The 27,681-nt window shown below is 38.2% G+C and overlaps 1 protein-coding gene across 1 annotated transcript in view; it reads right to left on the reverse strand.

Moving 5' to 3' along the window:
- The window catches only part of Csrnp3 (cysteine and serine rich nuclear protein 3), a 176,260-nt gene that overhangs the window by 122,651 nt on the left and 25,928 nt on the right, over positions 1 to 27,681 (reverse strand). The window contains exon 3 of the mRNA XM_028769252.1: positions 21,454 to 21,541. Coding sequence (XP_028625085.1) covers positions 21,454 to 21,466 — 13 coding nt within the window. The 5' untranslated portion in view covers positions 21,467 to 21,541. The remainder of the gene's footprint in view (positions 1 to 21,453; positions 21,542 to 27,681) is intronic.

Consider the following 27,681-nt stretch of genomic DNA (forward strand, 5'->3'; position numbering starts at 1 on the left):
TAATGAAAACAACAACAACACATACACACACTAAATAAATGTATACACTTAGAAAGACTATAATGAAAACAACAACAACAAAAGAAACGGTAGAAACAGTGAACTCTATACAGTAGACTCTATAAATAGACTCTATACTGTAGATTCTATGCAGTAGAGTTTATACAGTGGACTCTATACAGTTGACTCTATAGAGTTGACTCTATACAGTACTTCCTTAGCAACTGCAACAATGTATCTTTATTAGGCTGTTTGGAGACCTGTTCCTTCACTGTGTATACACTGGAAAGGATTCTAAAAGGAGAATAAGTTGCCAAAGAGTTAAGAGTCTGCAGGACCATCAGGGAAATTCAGCAGGCATTTATTTGTGCCCTCTGTGGATAGAGAACTCATGCACTTCTGCATCCTGCAGTAACCTAGACATGATGGGCTTCATCATGGTGATGGGTAGGGAGAAGAATTCTGTGCCATACTTGAAAACTTTGAAGGCAGATGACATTCACAACAGAGCAGAAAGAACTCCAGTTTCAGTCCATCTTGAAGGGCACAGGAGACGAAGCCTTAGGGCAATGACTGTAGGACCCATGTCTAGTGCTCTGGTGCCACTGAGAGCCACAATCCCACATGCTATGTGGTAAGTTATCCGGTGGCAAAGTTATCCGGTGGCAAAGGGGTCTTTACTCCATAAACATCTATCATTTCTAAAATGATGCATTGTGCAGTAAGACCAAGAGCTTGGTAACCTTTGCTCCCTATGTACAAAGGTCCTCATTTGGTGGGGGGACACGGTCACCACGCACTTCATCAGGTAGAAAGAAAAAACTAAGCACACTAGTTAAAGGACTGAGTTAGAATTTGAATTCTGAATAGTAAATGACTCTTCAGAGGTAAAAACAGTTGGCCGATGGCACACCAAGCATAGGCTGCATATTCTGCTCAAGTCCTGAACTGTCACACTGGACCCCCCCAAAAATGTGCAATTATTGCATGACATTTAAAAATAGAAATGCATATTGAATAACATAGAAAAAATGACTAACTCTAAATTCAAGCAGTTGGGGCAGTATAAGATATTACAATGTTAACATTTTCTTCCCAAAGCCTTCAGAAAAAAAGAAAAGAAAACTCTGTCATTGCTATGTGAAAAGATCTGGGTTTATAAATACTTTCGAAATGTTCTTGCGGTGTTATTTCTAGATGCATACATTACAGAAACTATCCAGAAATGATCCTAAAGACAAACACAAGGATTACCACACTGCACAGCACAGAAATGGAAGGCAGCTTCCAGGCCGGCTGCAGTAGTGGAGCCCTCCAGGTCACTAGAATCACTCTTCAGGCTTGAGAGATTCCAGCTAAGTAGGTAATTCAGAATGTAGTCAGAATCCTGTAGGGACCAGCCAGCAGGGATTTTCGGGGAAAACAACCAACTGCTACAATAAAACTGGAAAGATCAATGGGGTGTGCTGTGGAATACAGGAGGGCAGTCTGCAGGAATCTCCAGGGTTTAGTATGCAGAGAATGTGAAAGAGCCGCTGACTTCACAGTTAAGCATTAGAAGCAACTGCCTTGCCTGGCGGTCCAAGCAAAGGACAAGATCACAGGGAGTAATTATCTTTTTCCTCACAGACCTCAGGAAAATTAACACGCAAAAATGAAGGCTTTCAGGTTACTGGGTTAAAAACTTTATTAGCGTCTGTCTTGGAGAGACTATCTATCGACTTGGCTGATATTGTTTACACTGGTAGGAATGTTAAACAGTACGCTGCAAACTAAAATTAAAGCACTTATCAGCACACTAAATTTAACAATAAAGACAGGGAGCAGTTGCCAAGGCAAGGCACTGAAGCAAATAACATAAACACATTCAGTTCAGCGGCCTATTCAAAGCATTTGATGCAGAGAGAGAGGCAAGCTGGGTGAGTGCCAGCACCTTGCTTCAGTCAGACAATGCACTTTACTACCTAGGAACAGAGTGAGGTCAGAGGCTAGGCTGGACAGTATTGTAATGATGTGTTGATTTTCTGGGGAGAGATGACAGGTCAATCACTTCTGGAATTTCATCCTTTGGGCTTTCTGGCATATGATCAACAACTCTGACAGCCTCTTGGATGTGGAAAGAAGGCCTTTCTTCTCGATACTCTGATTTCTAGCATCTGAGTCTAATAATTTCCTCTAGCAAGGCTGCTAACACATATTTTTTAGTTAAGATATGTCAGCCTAGCAAAATAAAGAAGGACCCAGGCACACACCTGCTTCTGGAATAGGACCCAGGGTTTTGCATGTGTTCAGATGCTAAAGACTCATCCATGCATAGAGTTTCATCTCCATTTCTGCCCACTTAACAGGAGATATCCCTTTTCATATTATTTCTTGTTTCTTTCTCATTGTCCACCATCTCTCTAGAAGGCAACCATTTAAAGTTAAAATACAAACCCACCTTAATTCAAACAAAAAGATTCAAGAAGCTGGGAGCACAACACAGGGGTAACATTTGCTTAGCATATGCAACACTCTGGATATGATTTACAGTACTTTAAACAATTAAAAACCAATAGATAGATAGATAGATAGATAGATAGATAGATAGATAGATAGATAGATGATAGATAGATGATAGATAGATAGATAGATGATAGATAGATACATAGATGATAGATAGATAGATAGATGATAGATAGATAGATAGATAGATAGATAGATAGATAGATAGATGATAGATGATAGATAGATAGGGTCAGGAGATATCTCAGTGGAGTAAGCGATTGCTGAAGAGGCATGAGGACCTGAGTTCAGATCCCCAGAACCTACCTAGAAGCCAGGCACAAAGGTACATATCTGTAACCTTTAAGTTATAAGTTAAAGACTGGGAGATTCCTAATGCTTATTGACTAGCGAGTTTCAATAACAGTGAGCTCTTGGTTCAATGAGAGATTCTGTCTCTCTCCTAATGTCTTTGTTTTGTTTGTTTGTTTGTTTGTTTGTTTTTTGGTTTTTGGTTTTTCGAGACAGGGTTTCTCTGTGTAGCTCTGGCTATCTTGGAACTCACTCTGTAGACCAGGCTGGCCTCGAACTCAGAAATCTGCCTGCCTCTGCCTCCCAAGTGCTAGGATTAAAGGCATGTGCCACCACTGCCCGGCTAAGTCTTTGTTTTCTAAGAGCTCTCAACCAAATGTATGGAGAAGGAGTGTCAGAAAACTGCTTAAACTACATAGGCACTAGTGAAAACATAGCCTAATGTTTGGCAAAACAGGAAAGGCATTTTAATAATATCATATACAAATGTCAGCTCCTCATGGACATGAATACTGTGCAGGGAGAAATATTAGTTCTGAGTACCAAGTGGCTTAGTTAGGGAGAGTGGAGGAAAAGCAAATCCTTGCTTCTTCCTGTCTGCTTCCAGGAGAACCATGCAGCTTATTCATGATGCTACAGAGGAAAATTAGAGGACATTGGTCTTTGAGTTTTACTGAAAATACCCAGACAATGTCTGAAGTCATGCAAACATTGCTTTGTTCTGTTCCAAACATCAATAAACTATGTAGATTGATGTAAAGAGACTTCTAAAATAAAAGAAAAGTAAAATTCAAATGAAACATTAAGCCTGGCTTATCTCAATAGAAATGTCTATCCCTAGCCTACTAACATGATAGCGCACACTTACCGCCTATCATTAGCAGTAATTTTTTCACTGAATGTGCAAACAGGTTGTGTGGCTACTTGGGAAGAATGTGAAGTAAAGAATACAGAAAAATGTTATCCATAGTTCTTGGTATTTAAAAATTACTAGATTAAAAATTACTAAATTAAAATCACTAGAGTAGCTACCTACCAAGGACAAGATGCAAGCTACCTTCCTAATGCAAGATCATTCATGAAGAGTGTGTTCCTAAGACAGGGCTCACCACTGCATTGATACATGCCAGAAAGTATGGAAAGGTAGACTATATCTGCTGGCCAGTTTTATTTTAACTTAACACAAAATAGGATAATTTGGGAATAGGAACTCTCAATTGAAAAAGTGTTCCTAGCAAATTGGCCTGTGGGCAAGCCTGGGGTACCATTTTCTAAATTATAGATGTGAGAGGGCCGAAGCCCATGGCTGGCAGTCCTGCCATGTCTGAGACAGCAGGCTGAGTAAGCCATGGAGAACAAACTAATGAGTACTCCTCTGTTTCAGTGCCTACCTCCAAGCTCCTGCCCTGACTTCCCTCAGTGATGTCACTGTAAGCAGAAATAAACCATTTCCTCCCCAGGTTGCTTATGGCCCTGGTGTCTTACCACAGCATTGGGAACCTAACTAAGACACAAGACAAACTACTTCATTATAAGGAAGGGAAGAGGCCCTTCGACTGAGGGCATGAAACAATGTATATATCTGTCTCCAGAGATGAATATAAGAAGTACCATGAGAGTCACAAATAAGAAGCACTTAATTAACTAGTTTTCTCTGTAGCCTATTCTCATGCATAATCATTTCTACAGTACAGAATGGAAGATTTGGCTGCAGCATGTAGTAGTATTCAGGTATTCCTTTTCCTTTATCTACAGTCACTCTGATTGTACTTTTCTCACCATCCTGAAAGCAAGAGAAAGCTCAGTGGTACTGACAAGCCAGGCTCTCTCTCTCTTCTTCACATAGGCTCCTCTATGTCTATGCATGTAAGAGCTAATAAATGATTCTGAATTTAACACATCAAAAAGAAAAATGGAAGATGAGCGGCAGTTCTAGGCCATAAATTCATTGAAGGTAAGGGTTTTTTTGTTGTTTGTTTGTTTTGGTTTTTTTTTGTTTTGTTTTAAAAAAAATCTTTAAAGTCATTACAAGGAGAAAATAGAAAGGGGGTTGTGGAGAAAAAGAAAGTAGCATATAAGATGTAAGAAAACTTTAACAAGAGAAAGAGAGGAAAAGTTCCAAGTGAAAAATCTAATGATAATTCTTCACAGTACTCTACATATTTTTTTTTTAAAAATGAGTTCTTTGAAAGTAGGAGCCAGGTTCTGAATAATTGCTAGTAACTTGCCTTCCATTTACACTCCTAAACCTGACATATTAATTGATGATAATAAAGCCTTCCTTTCAGCTACTCCTAATATGACATTGACATTTATCTGATAGAACAGATAAATAGCATTCTCTCTCTATCCCAGTGGAAAGACTATTTCATTTGGAAAATTAAAGTTATATTCCTGGTATCAAAGGCCTTTGGACTCCCTGAGACTCCATCTCTGAACCACTTCAATATAGCTTGAAACACCCTTTTTCTACCTTGGGAAGATTTGTAAACCCAATGGCTCCTGAAAGTAGGGTCTTTCACCCTTGGTTTGCTTTTGGCACAGACAAGAAAAAGTAACAGAGTTTGGTGGCATCATTCCTACTAGGGTGTATTTTCTCCACCCCCTTGGCTTGACATTTAAAGAAGAGTTATCTCCCTTCCTGGACAGCAGAGACAATTAAGTGATGTGAAAGTGTAGCGATCTAGATTACCGTAGCTAGGTCTTTGGGGGAGTCAACTCAGAGTGGGAGAAGCTTTAAAGGGAAGGCAATGTTTCTTGCTTGCATTCTGTATCTTGTTTTCTGTTCACGGTGGGGGGCACTGGGGGGAGCGGGAATACTGTCCACTTTACAGAATATGGCAACAGTAGCAACAGCCAGAACAGCTCAGCAGATCTTAGCTGTCACAGAGTTAACATTAATACATAGTATTTGTTCATCTATCTAGTTGAAAGTGTAAATTTTATGACTTTGAAATCATGCTCTTTTGCAGGATAGCACTTAATGTGCCCAATAACTGGTGCACATAGGAACAACAGACAGAGTTTATGACTAGATATTACTTTGGAAAGGCTGAACTGATTCTGCCAGAAATATGACTCTGCCAGAGTCACCTAAGAAACCCTTACACATATTCTGTTCACTGTACTGAGTTGAAGAACATGACACATATTTCCTACTAAGTAGTCCAGAGATTTCAAGGGTCATTCCTTAAAGGTAGTGGCAATAAACATCCAAGAAAAAAACCTGTAAACTATCTTTTTTTTCACATGACTACATGATATAGTATGATTCTTGTATGATCAGTCAGTACCACCATGTTGGTAGACAGGCAGCTGCTAAGTGTTATGAACACATTACAGAAAACTCTGGCATTGACTTTTATGGAAGAAGTTTAAGAGATACTAAGGTAGACATGATTGAAACTTATTTAAGTACAGTTAATAACAAATAGATAAATAATTACATGGAGGGAAATAAACCTGCATTTTCAAACTCAGGCTACCCGTCCTTAGCTAACATTCCCACGATAACATGACTCTACCTTTTGACACGCAGCAAATATACTTGACAGCATCCATCATATTTAAACTCACAAAAGCTCAGAAATGTTACATTCACATATTTGAATAATTCAATTTTAGAAGCATATTATTGACAGGCAAAGATGCATATTACCTGAAGTTGAAACCTTAATATATTTTTTTCTTATCTCTAGCATAAAACTACGAAAATCATTTCAAAGTAGAACTAGGGATCCATGGATAATTGAAACTCTAATTCTGCATGCAAATTTCGAGTGTATTTTTCTGACCAAACTAGTCACAGTTTCATGAGAAACAGAAACCTTCAAACCTTACCCATTCTGGTGATGTCTAGCTAGATATAGCATTAAATCTACTGTAAGCATCTATCATTCTGTCAGTCTCACATGTGGCTTTTATAACCACGGCCACGGTGCACTTAATTCAGAGTTTTTCATCTAACGCTGTTCAGTATATGCTTGCTGTTGATAATGGTGACAGTGGTCTCAACCATGGACTCATTTTCCAGACAGAGACTCCTTCTTCATTTTCAAGTCCCTGTCTAGGCCAGCAAGGTTTTATTTTCTCTCATTGTGGCAATAAACCTGTCACTGTGATCAGACTGGGCATAAAAACTGCCAAGGTTAGCAATTTCTTTCTCCACACTCGCTTCCTTGCATGCAGGCTAGCCTCATTCTTGATCTAGTCCAGGATGCCAGGAAGGACTCTTTGTATATCATCTGTCCATTTGGGGACCAAATGGTTTACAAGGACAGAACATCAAAATTGTGCCAAAAATCATTTTGCATCCCACATCTACTTCATGATTAAGGTTCAAATGGCAAGATTTTCTTCTTGCCAGCAGGAGGAATATGCTTTTTGTTTTCCTTCCAAAATAAGTAATTATGAAATTTTAAAATTTGGGCCAAAAGAACAGCTTGCTACAGCATTTTGATTATGTCCCTGGTCTCCAGGACACAACCTTTCCGCAGAATAAAAAGGTTCAGGGAAAATATTTTCACTTAAGTCACTGTACAAATAGCAACCAAATGCTGATAAATAGATTCTGAGTAATTATAACTTCCTCTATAATAGGGATCGTAAGTTTTACTGTGTCAATCAAGTCTTATAACACAAAATAAGCAACGATTTCTTATCTAGTAACATTGAGTATAATGCTTTAGTGTTCCATATGCCTGTATAAAGATTTTTATTGTATGGTATGGGTAATTTCACTAAAAATGTAAATGTTGCAAAAATATAAGGTTAGGATGCTAGAAACCTAGCATAATCCCCACCTCATGGGAATAACTTCTATTATTAATCTGGCATGTAGATTAATGCACAAAAGAATTATTTTAATGAGATTACTATTCTTAGAGATACAAAATATTTTGTAGCCTTTCAAAATATACTGCTCTTTCTTCTGAATATTAGAAATACGTCATACCTTTTATTAAATGTATATCTGTATCACTAATTACATCATTAATAATTAATAGTACATTATTATTAATAATTTGTACATTATTAAGTGTATATGTACATTTAATAAAAATAGTCATATAGATGTATATATCTACATGACTGTTATGTAGGCTGATATTCCTGACAGACAAATTTAGAAGGTTTTACATTTTCACTCATGTGAACAGCGTGTCCATGAGCATCTTTCATATATCCACATGAGTGTATCCGTACATTAGCTAGAATGATGGAAGATGCCAAATAATTAATGTCTTAAAATATGTTTCTCAGTACTATTGTAAAGCCTTTGCTCCAGCTAGAGAGATGGCTTAGCTAGGAAGAGCATTCACTATACAAGCAGGAAAACCTGAGTTTAAAGTCCAAGAACCCGTGTGCAATGCTGGAGATTACCTCACTCTCCCGTAACCCCAGCAGTATGTGCGTATAAGTGGGAGGATCATGGGCTGGATGGCCACCAGCCTAGCTTCAGGTGTAGCAGGGAACTCTGGTCCAAGGGAGTAAAGCAAAGACTGATAGAGAGAGCTGGCTATCCTACTCTGTCATCCCGTGTGCACATGGGCACCAGCACCTGCCTATATATTCCCACACAACACACACGCACACACATCCACATCCGCATGAAAGCACACCCACACACACTAAATATTTACAAGGAAGTTTGCACAGCCATCTTTAGTGTGTAAAAGAACCCATGCATCACAGTTTTCCACGTTTTTAAGTCTTAGCAACTTTTAAAATTGGAGATTACAAATTCAGGGATTGTTTAGGCCACATGGACAAGATACTCGGGGATTAGCACAGAGTAAGACAGTGGGGAATGGTAGATATTCAGCAAACCTAATGCAAAAGCATGACTCTAACTAAACAAAACATGGCTTCAGTTTTCTGACCTGAGGCTTCCAGTTATAAGTTCTGCTCTTCATGCAATATATGCAGTTTTCGGGTGTTGTTGATGTTGTTGATGATGTTGTTGTATTCAGAAATGTTGGGGATCAAAGTTAGGTCCCCAGAGAAGCTAAGGAAGTGTTATAAAACTGTTACTTCCCCAGACCCTAGTTTCAGTATCATAAAGCCCAGCAGTCTGTTTGTTAGAGAAAGCAGGACAAGTTTAGATGAGATAGCTAATTTTAATAATGTGCCTTTACTTCTTTTGTACAAAGTTTATGGCTGCAAGTTCATCCTCTTTTATATAAAGTTTATTGTATGTTCATTTTATAAACACCAAAAATAACACACATTGAAAACAGTAATATATTGTCTTATACTTTATAGTCACAGATATAAATACCTAGCTCTTTAAAACTTTAGTATGAACTATGTGATTGAACAGGATTTAAAAGGACAGTTCCATATATGCACACATTTCATATTGATCTTGTGTAACTCTCATCAACTTGATATGAAGATTTCAATTTAAACACATTATTTTAATAGCCCTATTATTAACATTGAGTGATAGAGGATATAAAATATAAATATTCTATTGTCTCTTCCACCAAGCAAAAATATCTAGTCAAGACTTATATTTACTGTACAAAATCTTCCCTAATTAGAAGAGAGAAAGCCGGGCGGTGATGGCGCACGCCTTTAATCCCAGCACTTGGGAGGCAGAGGCAGGCAGATTTCTGAGTTCAAGGCCAGCCTGGTCTACAGAGTGAGTTCCAGGACAGCCAGGGCTACACAGAGAAACCCTGTCTCAAAAAACCAAAAAAGAAAAAAAAAAGAAGAAGAGAGAAATTTATTCTTTTAGGTTAGCAAAAAGAAAAAAAACAGAAAAGGAAAATTTCTGTATCCCTTTGATAGGAGTGGCTATCTTACAGTCTGTGAGAAGGGGTGAAGGCCATGGAGAAAATTGAAAATTGCTTCTGCTCTCATTTTTTGGTTACCCCTCCCCCATCAATAAACCTCTGGAAGTCTCAACACAGAGATAGAATATGAGCCTAAAGTGGCTGGGCCTCTCTTAGAACCTTGATTCCCCTTTTACCCCATGAGGACATTAATGAAACATGGCTTAATAAGAAATGCCCCTTCTAACAACAAGACTGAGATATTTCAAAGCAGTATAGTTCCTTATGTATTCAAGGGTGGATGTGGCGACAATTAGGAAAGAGATCATGCATCTGAATATGCTAAGATATTCTTTTAAAATTATTTGTCTCTTCTCAATTTTATGTGTATTAGCTCTTGCCTATATGTATGCATGTGTACTGTGTGTGTGCCTGGTACCCTTGGAGACTGGGCATGAATCTTGGTTCTCTGCATGAAGACTGAGTACTCTCAACCACTAAGCATCTCTCCAGCTCCCTGTTAGATTACTCTAATCACAATGCAGTATTGATAGCTGTTACTCATGCTACTTTGAAATTGGGCTATCTCAAAGTAAAACACCTACACAGTGCTTACTGTATTTAACAGAAATGATTTTATGACACTGATAGTAAGTCAAAATCACACTGATGAAAGAAAAACCAAAATGCCTACCTAACGTCATATTATCCCTTTAAAAAAAGCATCTTAGCAGAGAGGACAAGAGCATCAAGGTTAAGAGATTATTTTTTAGGTGTTTGAAAATTAAGTTCCACTTACTGAATACATCTTAATTAAAATACACTTAATAGGGGCTGGAGAGGTGGCTCAGCAGTTAAGAGGTCCTGAGTTCAATTTCCAGTAACCACATAGTGGTTCACAATCATCTGTAATGGGATCCGATGCCCTCTTCTGGTGTGTCAGAAGAGAGTGACAGTATACTTACATACAATAAATAAATAAATCTAGAACAATTATTTTAACAAGGAACTTCCCACACTATATATCCAGTTCTTTGCCTCTTAGCGGTTTGTCATGGCTGAGATAAAAATAACCTTTGTTCAGAGAATACATGCCTCAGAGTAGGCCAGACTGGCTAAGAGCAACACTAATTTTCAGATATTTTGTTTTGTCTTGATGTTAAATATCTAAATCAACTACTGGATTGGACTCGGCACTCTTAAAAATAAAGAGAAAACATGCAAAGATGGTTCTATTCTAACATTAGTCAGGGAAAAAAATCAAAGGAAGATTTTAAATCAATCAGATTCATAAGCTCTTTAAAAAAAAACACTAGTCATTTCCAATCAATCATTTCATATTATATTGAGAAAGGGAATTTGAATTTAGCCCACAAAAGCACTAAGATATGACTATTACAGATATTTTATTATCCCTTTGTGTATTCATTTTTCCGTTATTAAAACAATAAGATTTTTTTCTTTATATTTTTTATGAATTTCTTATTTGGAAGTACGGATACCTAAGACTATAATGTTGTATAAATTGTCATTAGTCAGTGCAGAATCCATAAAATTACTTGAATGGAACTACCTCTATTTAAGCTTGTGACTTTTTCTTTAGATTATTTGTTATTAGTTGACTGACAGGTGTTACTTAACTTTTAAACAGGTTTTCATACCCCCCCCCTCAGATTCCTCCTTTGTCCCTTGGGTATTCTCATCCAGGTCGGTTTATTATGGAGAACTAAGTTAGTAGATACGGATGGATATGTGGTATCCACTGAACTCCTTTGTAGTCTCTCCTCTTGGATCTCTCTATCCTCTCTATTAAGATGGAACATTCTCATCTTCATTTTTATTTCACGCATACCATACACATATGCTGACAAGATAGGTTCATGAGAATCTATAGAAAGTAAGAATGTTTTATATGCTCAGATGACAATTTCACAATATCTGTCTTTGATCCGCACTTACGCTGAACTTTTTTGATTTTATAGTTTCTTTTTTTTGTCTTTTCTTTTTTGTTTTGCATTGTTTTATTTTAATTGCTGTTGTTGTTGCTGCTGCTGCTGTTTATGAGACAGAGTTTTATCTGGCCTGTTTCTCTGGCCATCCTGGAAATTGTTCTTTAGAATAGGCTGGGCTCGAACTCAGAGATTGCCCTACCTCTGCCTCCTGAGTGCAACCCAAAATTTAGAAAAGAAATAATACACTTGCAAATATTTGCAACTTTGAGGTACTCAAAAAGTTTATAGCTAGTATACCCTAACCATAATTGTAGAAGAAACAAAAATATGGCTCCATCAAAGTTTAGGAAGTCTTACTCTAAATAAGATGATCAAGAAACAAAAAAAGCTATGGACTGAGATGCAAATTGCCTATCTCAGAACTCAACAACAGGAGACAATGTAGTCAAATGTGAACAGAATTATTCAAACACGTTACAAAGGGCACATGCAGATGGCAAGGAAACATGAGAAAAGATGTTCAGAATCACTCTTCATTAGGGATAGGCAAAGAAAACCGCAGTGTCTGAATTGCATGACAAAAACAGAATACAAATGAAAAGACAACAGTACCAAAGTGCTGAAGAAGGTAGAGCAATGGGAAGTTTATAGATTCCCACTGGAAATACAGAATGGAATGAGTTACTTTCTACATTCTCGCATAACTTCAGCCAAGCTTCCCCTCCGAGGAGATTTTAAGTCTGGAATATTACTTGCCTTTCTTCTGCTTGTGAGCAAATATACTTGTCAAGGAACAACTTAAAGGAGGAATGGATCATTTCGGAGTATAGTTCAACAGGGGATATAGTGTATTATGACAGGAAAGACATGGTGGCAGGAGAGTGAAGTAGCTGGCCACATCATGTCTGTGGTCAGGAATCAGAGAACAGACAGGAATTGGGCTAAAACTCCTAGACCTAGGGCTGGAGAGACGGCAACACTCAACTGAAACCCAATAGAAAAGACTTCTGCCCTATTATAGAGCTATCTGGGTTCCAATGGGCTAGGCTATCTTAACCTTCCTACTCTGCTGCCTACAGTACCAATAGCCTCTCTCTTAGAGCTCACTCTAGTGAAGCTTTTCTTGGTTCTGGCATCTCCAAGATCCTGGGGTCTTGACTGCAACTTGTGCTTTAACTGAATGTCTTTGTGCACTAGCTACTTATGGTCTTTTGGCAGGGTGTCCTGTTGTTGCACACATTGTACCACCATAGCAACTTGCCAGAACCTTGATATAAGCCTCTATGAGCGCTCACCCTTATAACTTTCATGCTTGGAAAACCAGTAGTACAAGTAAATGCTGCCAAATTCTGTGTGGCAAACAGTTCAATAAAGTGGCCTGGCTTCCTTGGACCATAGTCGCAGTGGTGTCTGCATACCCATGAAACTGAAACAGTTCCCTAAGCAGTTGTTTTCAAACAGGTTCAAACCTGCTCAAAGATATTGGTATCAGAACCAAGTCCTCAACTTTCAAATGCACATGCATTTTCACAGGTCGAAGCTTTGATAAATTAGATCTTACAAGAAGACAAGACTCAGGTATTGTTCATAATGTCCCAGTGCAGTGTGTGCACTGTATCTCTCTCTAATGGCGCCATTTCTTTAAAAATTACAAGTGCTGAACGGTACCTCCAACTTTAAACACCCCCATGATGCTCTCCTTCCACACCGCACACTTTGATATCTTTCTGCTCTCACTTCCTCTTTCTTATTGTACCCTCAGGTAAGAGAAGTGAGCAGAAACCATGATCTGATAGTGAGCCTAATCACTATGCTGTCCTGAAATTTCCTCTGCCAAAAAAACTTGGCTGCTTTTGAATGCAGCCTCACTTATGGTCTTGGTTAGAGCATAGGCAGCCAGATTGTTTGCCAGTGTATCACAGAATGACCTCAAATCAAGTTCCCAACAGATTCCTTTCCCCTCTGTAGTCTGATGCAGTGGGCCTCCACTGCCTGCATTTCTCTCGGTATTCTGATCTTTCAAACTTACCCCAGAATATCCCATAAAGTTGTGCTTACAACACTCTAGAACTTTCTAAGCCCAAAGTTCCAAAGTATACCAAATCCCTCCCACAAACCAGTTCCTAATGTCTAAGAATATCTAGTCAGGTTGACCATGGTAATGACTCCATTTCTCTGCATGAATTTTGTATGATAGTTACCTGATGCTGTACCTAATATCTAAGAAGAAGCACTTTAAGGAAGAAAGCACTCATTTGTATTTATAGATTATGAAAGGGTACAGTTCATCATGGTGTGGAAAGCATGGTGGCAGGAACTGGTCAGTGGGTCAGCAGTTAGGAAGTAGCAAGCAGACAGGAAGTAGAGCCAGAAAGACAGGAAGTTGTGCAGCCTTAATGTCTGCCCCCGGTAATCCACTTCCTCTAGCATAGCCCCATCTCCTAAAGATTCCACACCTTTTCAAAACACTGATACCACATCAAATGTTGACACAAACAGCCCATGGATAACACTTCCTTTTCTAATCATACTAAGTCCGCATAAAGATAACGTTCTAAACTTATGTTTATAGCAACTTCAATTAGAGCTCCAAAAACTAAATGATCGAAATATTCCTCAGTGAGGAAAAGTGTAGACAAACTGTGCTGTGTTTATAAAGAAGACTATGATAGCAAAAATAGGTGATACTCATAAAACAGTATTAATGAGTTTCTGAAATCATGTTAGTGAAGGTGACAAAAGTGAAAGGCTGTAGTCTTTGTTTCATGACTGATAACCACGTTCCGGAACATGGAAAACTACCACTCCCAAGATTGACTTAGTTGCCTAGAATCAAGGTTGGAAGAAATTGTCAAGGGGCAGCTCAAAATAATTTTTTTTTATGATTTTAATTTTTAAACAATTCATCTTGATTTGTAGTAGAGACAGATGACATATGCCATCATCACATCAAATAGAACAGGAACCAAGAGAAAATTTTATTGGCTTTAAATTTTAAAACAAATGGCAGATCCCATTTCTCCTTTGCTTTCTTGTGCTGCTTAAATATTTTGCTAGGTAAAAATTATATGGATACCTACAAGCTGTATGGATTTACTGAATATTCAAATAACATTTTAAAATCAATGCCTGGTACTATAAGCCTGACTGACGACCCAGGTATGAGGAGGTAGCAGACCCACACGGGGAACATACTTCTGATAATTATTAAATTAAAATTGGAGCGAAATGACCACTAAACACCTCTGCTTATACTCATAGACAAAAATAGCCCCCCCACCTTCATCAGAGAAGCCCCTTCTTACTATGAGAGGTAGTGAATACAGAGACTTATGGGTAATTCTAACTGCGAGATGTAGGTGACACTCTAGCCAAAATCTCTTATACTACCCCTCTAAGGTTCGGGGGATGTTGCAGAAGTGGGAATAGGTAGGCTGTAGGAACTGAAAGACGAGATGAAGGGCTTTGGATATTATTTCTTACATTTGGCACAACTATACTGGCCATTAACCCCCATTAACTATATTACCCGCACTGGGCCAACACAAAACTAGCTCTATCAACAATCAATCAAAAAAGGGCAGTGTACCAGCTGATTTTGTGTCAACACTAGGTAGAATCATCAAGAGAGGAAGCAGCCTCAGTTGAGGAAATGTCTCCATGCGACCCAGCTGCAAGGCATTTTCTCAATGATCAGTGGTAAGGGCCCAGCCATTGTGGGTGCTGCCATCCCTGGGCTAGTGGTCTTGGGTTCTATAAGAAAGCCGACTGAGTAACCCAGGGAAAGCAAGCCAGTAAACTCTACCATTCCATGGTTTCTGCACCAGCAGTTCCTTGCAAGCTCCAGGACCCTGCTCTGTTTGCATTCCTGTCCTGACTTCCCTCAACATTGAACACCAATTTGCAAGTGTAAACCAAATAAACCTTTCCTCCACAACTTGCTTTTTCGGTCATGGTGCTTTGTCACAGCAATAGAAACCCTAATTCATGCCTTGATCAAACATTAACTCATTTTGAATATGTGACTCATTAACAAATTTTAAAACCCTCTTCAATGGCTTATAATTATCTTTTTGTTGCATTTTGTGATTAGACACTTACAAACATGAGAGAAACAGAGAGTGAGACTGAGAGACTATTTGGAGTTCTAGAGTACTCCATTGCTCAGGTGGTCCCTTGGGCACTGATTGAGATCCTGCAGGTACATACAGGCTGTGTAATTCTGTAGCTTTACTGAAGAAGATCTGGAGCCCCTGTGAAGTCATAGTCTCATGAATAGCTCAGTCAAGCAGCATGTGAGGAGAGAAAGGTCATGGGCTGAGGAACAATCTCCCAGGAGCATGGTCATTAGAAGCAGGAGCAAATACTAAGGATTTTGGTGGGTGTGGCTTTGGTCCTTCTAGTGTTTATTGTTTTCAGTTAGCCAATCAGACTCACTTATTTGACCTGCAGCCATCTACTAGTGTTTGGGTTTCTGATTCAAAACTTTCTCAAAGGAAGCTGACAAACGGGACGCTAGGATACAGACCTTTTACAAAAAGATCCATAAGAAGTATGAGAAACAGAAGAAGAGGGAAAAAACAGCCTAGAGAATGAAAGAAAAATGTAGTTAACACTGTCAAATACGTCTGAGAGAGCTGGGCAAGATAAAGGCCGCAGGTCACTTGTGCCTTTAGAGAGAGCATGCTCTGTTAAAAGGGGTTAGATATCAGATGGCCTTCTGCCGAGAACTGGGTGACTCTCAGAGATGAGGAGGAATGAATGGAGACCTCTGCTTCTAAGCTTCAGAGTATTAGAAAGGAGAGAGATTGAATCTCCCGGCAGTGAGTGAGAGAGTGAGCAGTTGTTTATGTTTGGATAGAAGAAGTCTACAGAGCTGAGTGCGCAGAAAGAGACAGAATCAGCAATGAAGACAAGGTTGAAGCTAAAGGACAAATGGCAGATAATGGATGCCAAAAGGTCTCAGCCTGGGGAAAAGGGATAAAGTCAAACACAGGGCCTGCCTGAATAGCAGGAAAAACTGATCCTGCTTTGAGATTGGAAGAAAATAAGACTGTTTATAGAGAAGAAATTGCGAGGATTCACAAGTCATTTCCCCACAATGACCTCAATTTTCTCGTTAAAATAGTAGGTGCCCTGAGAGCAAAGCGGGGAGATCTGTAACTTGACTGGGGTGACAATCCTGAGAGTGTCTGGCTGCAGTCAGTAGAGAAGGATTACTGGGTACCATTCAGAGACTATGTCAGATTAACATGAAGAGTCAGCACAGTGGTGGTATAGTTTGCTCCTGTGGCACTTACTAGGAGGTATAAGGGTACAGTGGAGTCATGGCAGTGTAGCTTCAAGGTCATATGATCTAGGGCAGAAGAACAATAGGGAGAGCAATGCGGAGCAAGTGGCTAGTGTACATGCCAAGTCTCAACCTGTCTGGAAGAGTATAGGAAGATCAAAGGCACTGGATGCTCACTAAGTCTTTAAAAAGTAGGGGGAAATAAAAGCATTGCCAGATTTCTTATCTTAATTTTTCCCACCCTTTTTATGTTCGGGCTTACTATTTTAAAATACACATTATAAATACAAAATTAGGAAGAAGCCAATAAGAAGAAATTTAAAAACACAAGTGGTCAAACAACAGTATTGTTCACTTAAACAGAAGCGAGGCATTTTAACTGAGGTGATACTTTGGAGGCGAGAGCTTTTCTGTTGGATGTAGATAAGTCTTTGAGGTCCTAGATTTGAGGTCACGCCTGACTGGTGATTTTCAGATGCGGGTTATTTTGGTTCAGTGAGACAATGGTCAGTGTTCAAAAACATTGTACAGTGGAGTACTAGTGTCAGGTGGAAGGGAAGTGATGCTAAACATCCCATAATACATAGAGTTCCATCAACAGTGGTGGTAACTGTGGCAAGATTAAGAACCATACATTAGGTCAAATCTGTATTAAAGTCACAGAAGAATAAGAAATCACTTGGGTAATCACAGAGATGGATAGAGAAGAAAAAGAGAATGAGGAGCAGGAATACACCAGCCGACGCCAGACAGAGCTGTATGCACGCAGGGCTGGTTTGTGAGAGGAAGCATGAATCTCCAGGGAGTTAGATATGTGCTACATGTTTGAAAAGGATTCCCAGGATAGCAAATTTGTAAAGCATACTTGGAGACGAGGAAATCAGAGGAATTGAAGAGAACCCATTTGCTTTGGCAAAGTCATGCTCTAGGTACCCTTGAATAAACGTGTTCATATAAATGTGGGGGAAAGGTCCCTGTTGGTTTGAAATAAATCTATGATCTCTGATATTGCACAAGAAATCTCTGGCTTCTTTTTAAGGTTCTAACAGTCCTCTGCATTGCACAGTAGCTTCTTTCTTTTAGCTTTAATTCTGGTTCTCTCAACACAGATAGACATTGCCTTGGTGGTCAGCTAGAGCCAGCCGTTAGTTCTCCCTACACCAGGGAAGAAACACTATCTGCTGTAGTTATCTGCTATAGTTCAGACAACAACTAAACAAACATCACCTCACTCTGCAGTCCTTTTCCCACTGCCGTGCTGAGCTCTCAGTTTCCTCGGCTGATATGTTATGATGGCCAGGACACACATATTTAGGAAGACTTCAGGAATTGTTATACTAAGATGTTTGGCTTTTTGCTTATTGTTACCGCTGCTGTTGTTTTTTCATTTTGATGTAAGCTCCCTCTGTGTAATAGCCCACTCAGGATGGCCTAGAACTCACTAATAGATGAGGTCCTGGAATTTCTGCTCCCCATGACTTTATCATCAGCCTGGCCTTCTAGCCTTTGCAGAGTCTACGTTGCATTAACTAGCCTTCCTTGAGAAGCAGGTAGACCAAAAGTGTATCACACTGGGAACAGTCTTGGGATTTCCTAATCCCTCTCTGCTTTATTTATTTGAGTAGCTAAAGAGCCAAATTGACTTGAAATGAAGTAAAATTGGCACAAGTTTTCTACATATATACATTAAAAAAAGCTAAACGTTTCCTTTGTGTCCAGTTTAGTTCTGGCTGAACAACTTTGGGGATGTCAATAGTTAAGTCAGGATATGAAAAATGGGAAAGAACATCTGGGCTTTACACAACCTCACATTTGTGTAGGAAAATCCCAACCAGATTATCATGAAGGAGAACCTGGCAACTTAATTGGTGGTACCCAGAAATGGTTATTTTTATGCCAAGGCAAATAGTTATAGTCTTTACATTTTTAATAAGTGAATGGGTAAATCTGTATTCAATTGCATTTTATTATAGATAATGAAATGTTAAAATATACGTACAGAATACATTCTCCTTTTAAAAATAATATAATATTCTTCTGGCAAAATTGAGGAAGGTACTTATATGCCTCACATTAGTAAATTCATCTCATTGGTTAATATTTTAAGAATTTACTAGCAAGTGCTGGATCTTATCACCATTGTTCTATGTGAACAGGAGGAGCATCGCACCCGTCTCTTGTGTAAATCATGCAATGCTGAGTCACTGGGGCTTCCTAAAGATTCCCACCTGAACTTTTACCCTGTATCTTCTTCTAATTTCTCTCAGTGGCAGTCACACGGTCAAACATAACACAGAACTGCATCACTTCTTATCTGGTATCTACCACTAGCATGTAATTCCTATAGTGTCAGTATATTGGTGTGCGTTGTTCACTGTTCTTTCTTCACTTCCAGGAAAAACCACAATTGTTATATAAATGAATTAAATTAACTTTCTAATGATGGAACCAGGTATGGGGTGTTTTCATTGACCTTTTTTGATTTTCATTTTGTGTGTGTGTTGAGATGGGGCCTCTCTGTTGTTCTGGCTGACCTGATACTTGTGGTATAGACTGAGTTGGCCTCAAATTTACAGAGATCCACACGCATCCACCACCTGGACTCCCTTCAGCTTTACAAAGTGAACCGTTTCAGTTATTTGATTACTTTAGTTTTAAAACAAACAAGCAAAATTTTTCCATGAGCAGCTCTAGGTCCTGTCCCTACGAGCTCAATTGGGATCTGCATAAGATCCCTTAGGACCTCATCTCACCCCAGGGAACCTTGTTAGCCCTCCTCAGTCACTGGGAAGTGATCAAAGTCTCTAGTGAGGGTAATAAAGTTGATGCAAGTAAGATAACAAAGGGAGTTGGTGGGGCCACCTCTGTCACTCTTAGACATGTTTGCCTAACTATTTTCCACAGCAGTCGATTTGTAATTGCGGCCAAAGAGCCTTCTCTTCCTCACAATCTCTAAGTTCTTATATTTACTCCACTTAAAGAGCTGCTTTCATCTTATAAAACAATACCTTGAGTATGGGCTGAAACAGCGCAAAGTTCTCACCGGAACAAAATCTTGGGTTTTTGTGGTTAAGGCAAGACATGATGTCAAAACAATCGTAATCTCCAGATAGTTCTCAATTTGCTTGGGATTTCATTACATAGCCTCTTATAATCTAGCCCTTTTTATAAATCATGTATTGAATTAATAATGAAACTAGCCCTGGGTAACATATTCACTGTATAACTATTGACAACAGAGACCATATCTTACTCATTTCCAAATAACTAAAAGATTTAATTCATTGATTTATGTATGGTAGATCCTAAATAAACAAATCAACTTTTAGGTGAATAAGAAAAATCAGACAGCAGACAAGCCTGGGCAAATCAAAATAAAATTACAATCGGTGACAATTGGTCTCACAGTCTCAACAAGGAAGAAATCCTCTACTGTGTAAGAGAATCCCATCATGGTGAACATGAGCCCACACTGTAATTATAACTTTGAAATGCAGTTTACATCAGGTATTATTATAACAAGCTGTTTAACAATAGCTTAGCTTGTTTCTTTACCAGTCTTCTATGGTAGAAATGATACCCAAGATATCTGGAGGATTCAAAGGAATCACCATTTCATAGATGTCAAATTTTTCTAACAAAATAAATCTTATACTTTTTAAAAGGCAGAGATTGAATTCACTATATACATAATACACACATGTGTACACACATACACACGCATGCACACATGCACTCACACATGTGCATACATGTACGCACACAGACATGTATACACACACACATACTGCTTTGAGATTGTCACACAACATATCTTGATCACATTTATTACCAATCTTCCTCATGATCTCTTCCAGATGCACCCTCTCCCGCCTCTGTAATGATCCTCTTTTTTTCCTTTTATTCAGAAGAGACTGTCTCACAGGGATGCTTGGTTCTTTTGCTTTTACAATCTTTCCACCTTCTCTCTCATAAAGCTCTCTGAACCTGAAGAGCAGGGTTTGTGAAACTAGCTCTCACTACATAACTCTGGTTAGCCTGGCTGGATTCACAGAAAGCCACGTGCCTCTGCCTCCCAAGTGCTGGGATTGAATGCATATATCACTGTACCTGGCTGTCAGTCTAATTCTATAACACACAAGAAATAATGTGTATAGACCTGCCTAGTATTTATTTTTGTGCAGTTGGTGCTATCTCCTAAACATGAGAGCAACTGTATGTAGGAATATTCTCTAGTAAAATATTTTTTTAAAAAGATTACTCCTAATGGAGCTAAATACTACAATTCTGGTATGTATAAACTCTCAAGGATCTTAAAGATATGTTTAAACTACGTAATTTAGGAGCTGGAGAGATGGCCTAGTGGTTAAGCACACTGGCTGTTCTCCCAGAGGACCCAAGGTCAATAGCCAGAACTCGCATAGCAGCTCATACCTGTTTACAGTTCCAGGGTTTCTGACACCCTCGCAAAGACATTTTTCAGGCAAACACCAATGCACATAAAATAAAAAGTATATGCATTTTAAGAAAGAACGTTTTTTGCTTTCCCAGTTCCACTTTAGCGATCATAACCTGGGATGATTACACGGTTATATGCAATGTTTGAAAGCATGAGAATAAGAAGGGGGCAACTCACCTTGAGATCTCATCAACTGCAGTATCCTCCGAAGAGTCTATGCTTCTGAAAATATTCTTTCAGTCTGTTGATATCCTCTTATTTTTTCCTAAAAAGAAAAAGGAAACCATGTTTCAATGTTACATAAGATTCTATTTTCAAAGGGTAAAACTGTCTGCAAGATGCAAATGTATTTGTTACATGTAGAGAAACAATGGAAATCTTGAAATATATATAAGGCAATGGGTATAGGAAAGGACAGCATTTTGCATATAACATATTGGATGAAGAATATTCTAGAAGGATGTGGTGAAATTGTAATTTTTGAAATTAGACTTTCACTCATTTATTAATGTGTTATGAAAAAGCTGTGAGAGATATATCTGTTTTGTTAATCCACTTTACATTAGATTATAAAATCTAACCACTAGGAGATTCATACAGATAAGATAAACAAAATTATTGACAAAATAAGCTTTTGATGGTTGAGAATTACAGTGGCTGATTTTTTTTAATTTGCTTAAAGCAAACTATTTAATTAGGAAATTAACTCACGTATATGCCCAGTTTTAGGATAACCTGGGCTTCCCAGAAACACACACAGGCCATAGATGTAACTCAGTACAGGAATGAGTGCTTAGCATGGCCAAGTCCTGAGTTCAACTCCTAGTATCACATAAACATGAACTCTTTGGAATAAACACCTATTAACCAAATCTTAGTCATTTTAGAATTATATTTTATTATACAGATTTAAGTGATCAGTGTAACAGGCTTAAAGAGGTCATGAAATCCTTGCACTAATGATGTACTTTTATTTAATCAAATAAAGTGTATGTAATCATTTTCTCTAGATCATTAATAAAATGTATACTCTCAAATATTTAGAAAAATTTAATACATTAAAGAATAAAATCTAGCAGGGCACAGTACTCTATGTAGAATCCCTTAACCAAGTGAGATAACTATTTGAATCTAGAGATCTGAGAACAGCCAGGGCACACAGTGAGACTACGTCTCAAAACCAAACCAATAAAAATTTCCATTACTTAATACTGAAGTAGAAAAGCCTCGAGTGGCCTTCCTTTCACTGTATTTCAGCAGTTACCAATAGCAATAGCGAGTGAAGACATGAGACAAATGGGTTACTTGAGTGAAGAAATAAGCAACTTGCACTGATCATTTTATCAAACTTCACAGGTCAAAACTCTGGAAAGATAATAATCGTCGCAGGAAGACTTTGCCTCCAGAGAGCTGTTCCTTTATTATTACTAAACATATACAGGCAAGACTAGAGATTGGGATCAAACTTGATTATCTGTAATACAGTAGTACAGAAATATCAAGTTGCAGTTAGAAGTGAAGGCAGCAGAAGTTCTGGGTCCAGCTTGTTTCTGAGCAATCTTGCATACATTAGAACTGAAGCTATCTCAAAAAGACTGATTCAAGATTTTTTTTTCAATATAATTGTAAATATCTTAAAATTTCATTGAGAACATTACAGTCTCAAATGACAGTACATTAGAGACCAGGAAAAGATAACTTGAATAAGAATTGGATTTTTTTAAATGTGTGTTTATATGTGTGTGTGCCAAGAAAGAAGTATGTGGGGTGTCAGGGTAGGGAGAGAGAGAGAGAGCGTGGTGAATGCCAAAGAAGCAATGAGTGAGTTGACGTGCATAGGAGCTTGTAGCAATCACACGTCAATCTCAGACATTGCTTCTTTGGCATTCACTATGCACCTTTTTTATTTTTTAAATTTATGCCTGTGTTCACATTTGAGTGTGGGTACAGGAGTGTCAAGGCTTCCAGGGGCCACAGTGTGCTTGTGAAAATCAGCAGCCAGCCTTGTGTATCAATATTTACCTTGTTTCAGACAGGGTCTCTCATTGATTGCTGCAGCATACACCAGGCTAGCAGATCTGTGAGTTTTAGGACCTCTCCTGCCTCATCTCCCATATCTGAGCATCAGCAGCATCAGCAGCCCTATCTAAACTCCACTCTATTTCTACTCCCAGTAGCTGAAGAGAAAATTGGGACTGGAGATAGCAAAGGTCTGAGTTACTGACATAACTTTAAAGCTATGATTGCAGACTTTCAACGTATGCCCAGTAGTACCCTTGTTAACACATGCTTGAATTCTGTGATACAAATATGTATCTCTATCTCTATCTCGATAGATAGATAGATAGATAGATAGATAGATAGATAGATAGATAGATAATCTAACCATATCTAAATCATCTCTATCTCTAGATAGATAGATAGATAGATAGATAGATAGATAGATAGATAGATATAGATAGATAGATAATCTAACCATATCTAAATCTATATATCTACACACACACACACACACACACACACACATATATATATATATATATGCTGGTTTTGAATTTTCCTCCCTGCCTCTTCCTGTTTATCATCTGTTTATATTATCACCTCTAGAAAAATTAACATACAACAATTCTGGTTACTCCATTTGCTGTCACCAAGTGAGGGGGGCCTCACTTCATGGGGGTCTGTGTATTGTTAACCTTCAATCCTATCATAGCAGAGATATTTCCCTCTGCTATCTAAGAACACTTTGTCCTCTGAAGCCTCTGATCCCATGGCCTCTCACTGGTATGTCATCACAGCTTCAAGCACATGCTTTCTTTCCCACATGGTTTTATCCACATATGCTAGGAGACCTCCCATCTTGAGAACACACATTGTCTCTTACAGGTTCTTCTCATCTCATTATCACCAAAACTTCTCAAAGAAGTCCATTCTCCAGTTCTCAGCAAAGATTCTGAAGTCATTCAAACTACGTTTCCTCTCCACGGCTCCGTGAAGACTTCCTTGGGTCAGCAGTAAACATGATCTTTACTGTCCCAACAGAGACTTGTCAGTTCTTTACACCATCAATGCCCCAGTAGAGTTGGACCAAGGTGACTACTATCCATTCCTTGAATTATTTCATCACGTGACTTCAAAGTGAGACTATATTGTTCTGGCTTCTCTCCTACCTCCCGTACCAGCTTTTCTTAATCTTTTTAACAAATTAGTTATGAGTTGTTTACTTATTCTAACATAAGAAACCATATCCAGCACTATATCTTTAAACAGTGCCATTTATAAATAAATCTAGAAAAATTCAGGACTCTAGAGCAAACTTCTACCTTGAGCTTGAGAGTAGCAGGCTCTTTACATTTTATTTCACAGTTGTACTTGAGTAACCAACAGCTTTCTTATATCCGAAATATCCACAGATAAAGTAAAAGGGAGGAATTGTACCCCAAAGCGTAAAAGTGTGCATTTTGCCTCATTTTTGAAAAAGCAATATGTTAATATCTATTATGTTAATTTCTCCACTTGATGCACCTATCCTCAGAATTGAAGCAGTTAATAGATAAGGACACTTGAAACATTCTGTATTGGGGCATATTCAGAGTAAGACTAAAAACTACAATAGAGGGAAGATGCACAGGGGAATTGTTGGTTAACTTTTGCATCCTCATAAGTTAGAATGCTATATAATCATTAAAAAATAAATAAACCTAGGATACAAAACATTGAAAACTTCCATGAAGTCCTATACAGTGAGAAAACAAGTTTCAGAACAATGCATGTGATTCATATTTTCACAAAATGTTTTTATGGGAATGTGTATATTTAGCTTAAAATATGAAAGGTTATAAAGCAGGCTGCAGAAGAGTTACCTACAGGGGGAAGAGAGAAAAATTAGCTTAAATTAAAAAAAAAGAGAGACATTAAGCAATTTCTACAATATGAAAATAAATAAAAACATCTGACTATGTGAAAGATATTCATTTGTTTCCAAGTAAGCAACTTTAAAGTATAGAACTACTTATAAACACACTTGCAAACAGACTGAAACAGTGTCCACCAATTTTTTGGACAATTTTCAAAAATATTTTGTAATTTTCAAGTTGATATTAATGGTCCTTATGATGAATGGTGCTAAAATTGACCAGGTTCCTAGAAAATACTTAGAGTTCCTAGAAAGTTCTTATAGATGGTCTTGGGAAAATGTCTACATTGAACATTGTATGGTGTGCTTTCATGCTCAACCACCTCTAAGACAACCACTTTTAAGTGGCTATCAACCACTTAAAAGTAAACCATAAGAAAGATAAAATGATGTCCACTGGCTCAAGCTAAACTCAGAGCTCTTCTGTGTTCGCTGGCTCAGAGTCTGATTAATTCAGCAGCCTAAGGTACATGACTAATAGTCACAATGGGCATTTTCTTTCATGCATAATTCAGTCTAGAATGTATTAATGACCAAATAATGCCTTAACTGATGGCTATGGATTCCTTGACACCTTTTATTCATTTTAAAAAGGAAGACTAAAGGCTGAAGGGATGTCTCAGCAGTTAAGAGAGGCCTGAGTTCAGTTCCTAGCACCAACGTCCAACAGCACATAACTACCTATGACTACAGTACAAGGGATTAGTACTGTGGAAACCCTCTTCTGGTTTCCACAGGCACTAACTGAAGGAGACCACACATAGATAAACAGAAAGAAAAGTAATGATACCAACCATTCAAGGATTTCTAAATACTATAGGACGGACATACATATAAACTCACAGAGACTGGCAGCATACACAGGGCCTACAGAGGACTTGCACAGATCTAAGCCAGATGAGGTCCCAGCACTGAGAAGAGGGGGAGTAGACACAATTCCCATCCTTAATGCAGAAGCTACTTCCAATTAGTAACCAATTGCAAAGGAATAACTGGTTTTATCCAATAGGGTCACACTGAGTATACAAATCACTTTTTAAAGGCCAGCCCCATGCACAGGAGCAGATGAACAACACAAAATGAACTCAGTGTCATCTTCTGGAGGTTCTTCATCTCCTAATGCTTTGCAGGGTATATTTTCCATACCTTACAGGTCTTTTGCATATATAATATGGTTTGCTGCTCTGAGATTTTATGGAAGTTCTGTATCTATAAACGTGTGTATCTCAGTGTCTATATGTATTTCTTATGCTTTGACTTTGGTTCTTTTTCTTCTGATTATTTTGTCTTTTTGTCCAGTTTTTCTTATTTGATCTTATTGTATTTTATCATTATCTTTTAGATGCCTTTTTTGCTTTTGAGTGAGGAAGAGAAAGAAAAGGCATGAGTTTGGGTAAGAGGGCCAGTGGCGTGAATCTGTGAGGAATTAGGAGAGGGGAAATGCAAACAGAATATATTGTATGAAAAAAAATATTTAATAAAAAACAGGAAAGAAAATCTTTTTAAGGAGATTTCATAATAAAATTGTTTTTGCTATGAGGTAAACAATGAATCTTGAATGAAAAGAATTTTAATAGAATTATAGGAATGAAAATTCAAGAATCTAGTATTATTGTCATGATAATGTTATAGTCTTTATATCTAGAGTAACAAAAGAACTGCAGTTGAAGTCTTTATTTCTTACCTCCTTGACTTTGGGGATTACTTGACATCAGTTTCTCCATCTATTAAGTGGATATATGACCTCCTAATTTTACTATTTGTAGTGAAGCTAAAAAACAGTTCTAAAACATTTAACTCATAACAAAATCTTCATACATCACATCTCTTATTCAAATAAAAAGCTTTTTTAAAAAGCGACAGAACATGTATTATAAACGTTTAGATCATCATCCATATTTTCTATGAGATTAAACATAGTATCATGATGACCATAGTATCATCATGTTTTTCTTCATCCTTTGGTTCATAATGAATCAGTGAAGAATGCATAGCGTAGAGAAAGGTCCTCTCTTTGGTTCAGTTCAGAAAACAGAGTCTTAGGAAGTAACCTAAAATAAAAAGTACATCCACTGAGGTGGTTAGAAAAGATTGATAGCGTTGAGATGCTGAGTTGTGGGACAGTGGACCTTCCCAGGAAACTTCGTATGGCTGAGTGGGTTCAGAGTCCCCAGCTCCCAGAGTCCCCAACGCCTGAGACGGTAGGTGGCTCCTTGCTCCCTACTAGATTCCTGGTCTGGATCACGTGCCACATTCCCACATAAGGAAATGTGACCTGTGGTCACATAGCCCAAACAGAGTTCTTCATGCTAATGAGGTATCTAGAGGCCTTGAGGGTTTAGCCAATCAGCTTCCCTTCCTGGACATCTCTGGTCCACCCTGAGAAGTTGGTATGCACCCATTTTCCACTATGGACAGTCAATAAACAGTATAGATAAACATGGACTCTTTCATCAAAAACCACCGTGGAGAGCATGGAGAAAGCTTTT

This window comes from Grammomys surdaster, unplaced genomic scaffold, assembly GCF_004785775.1.
Source record: "Grammomys surdaster isolate TR1022 unplaced genomic scaffold, NIH_TR_1.0 191, whole genome shotgun sequence".
In the NCBI taxonomy this organism is placed as follows: Eukaryota; Metazoa; Chordata; class Mammalia; order Rodentia; family Muridae; genus Grammomys; species Grammomys surdaster.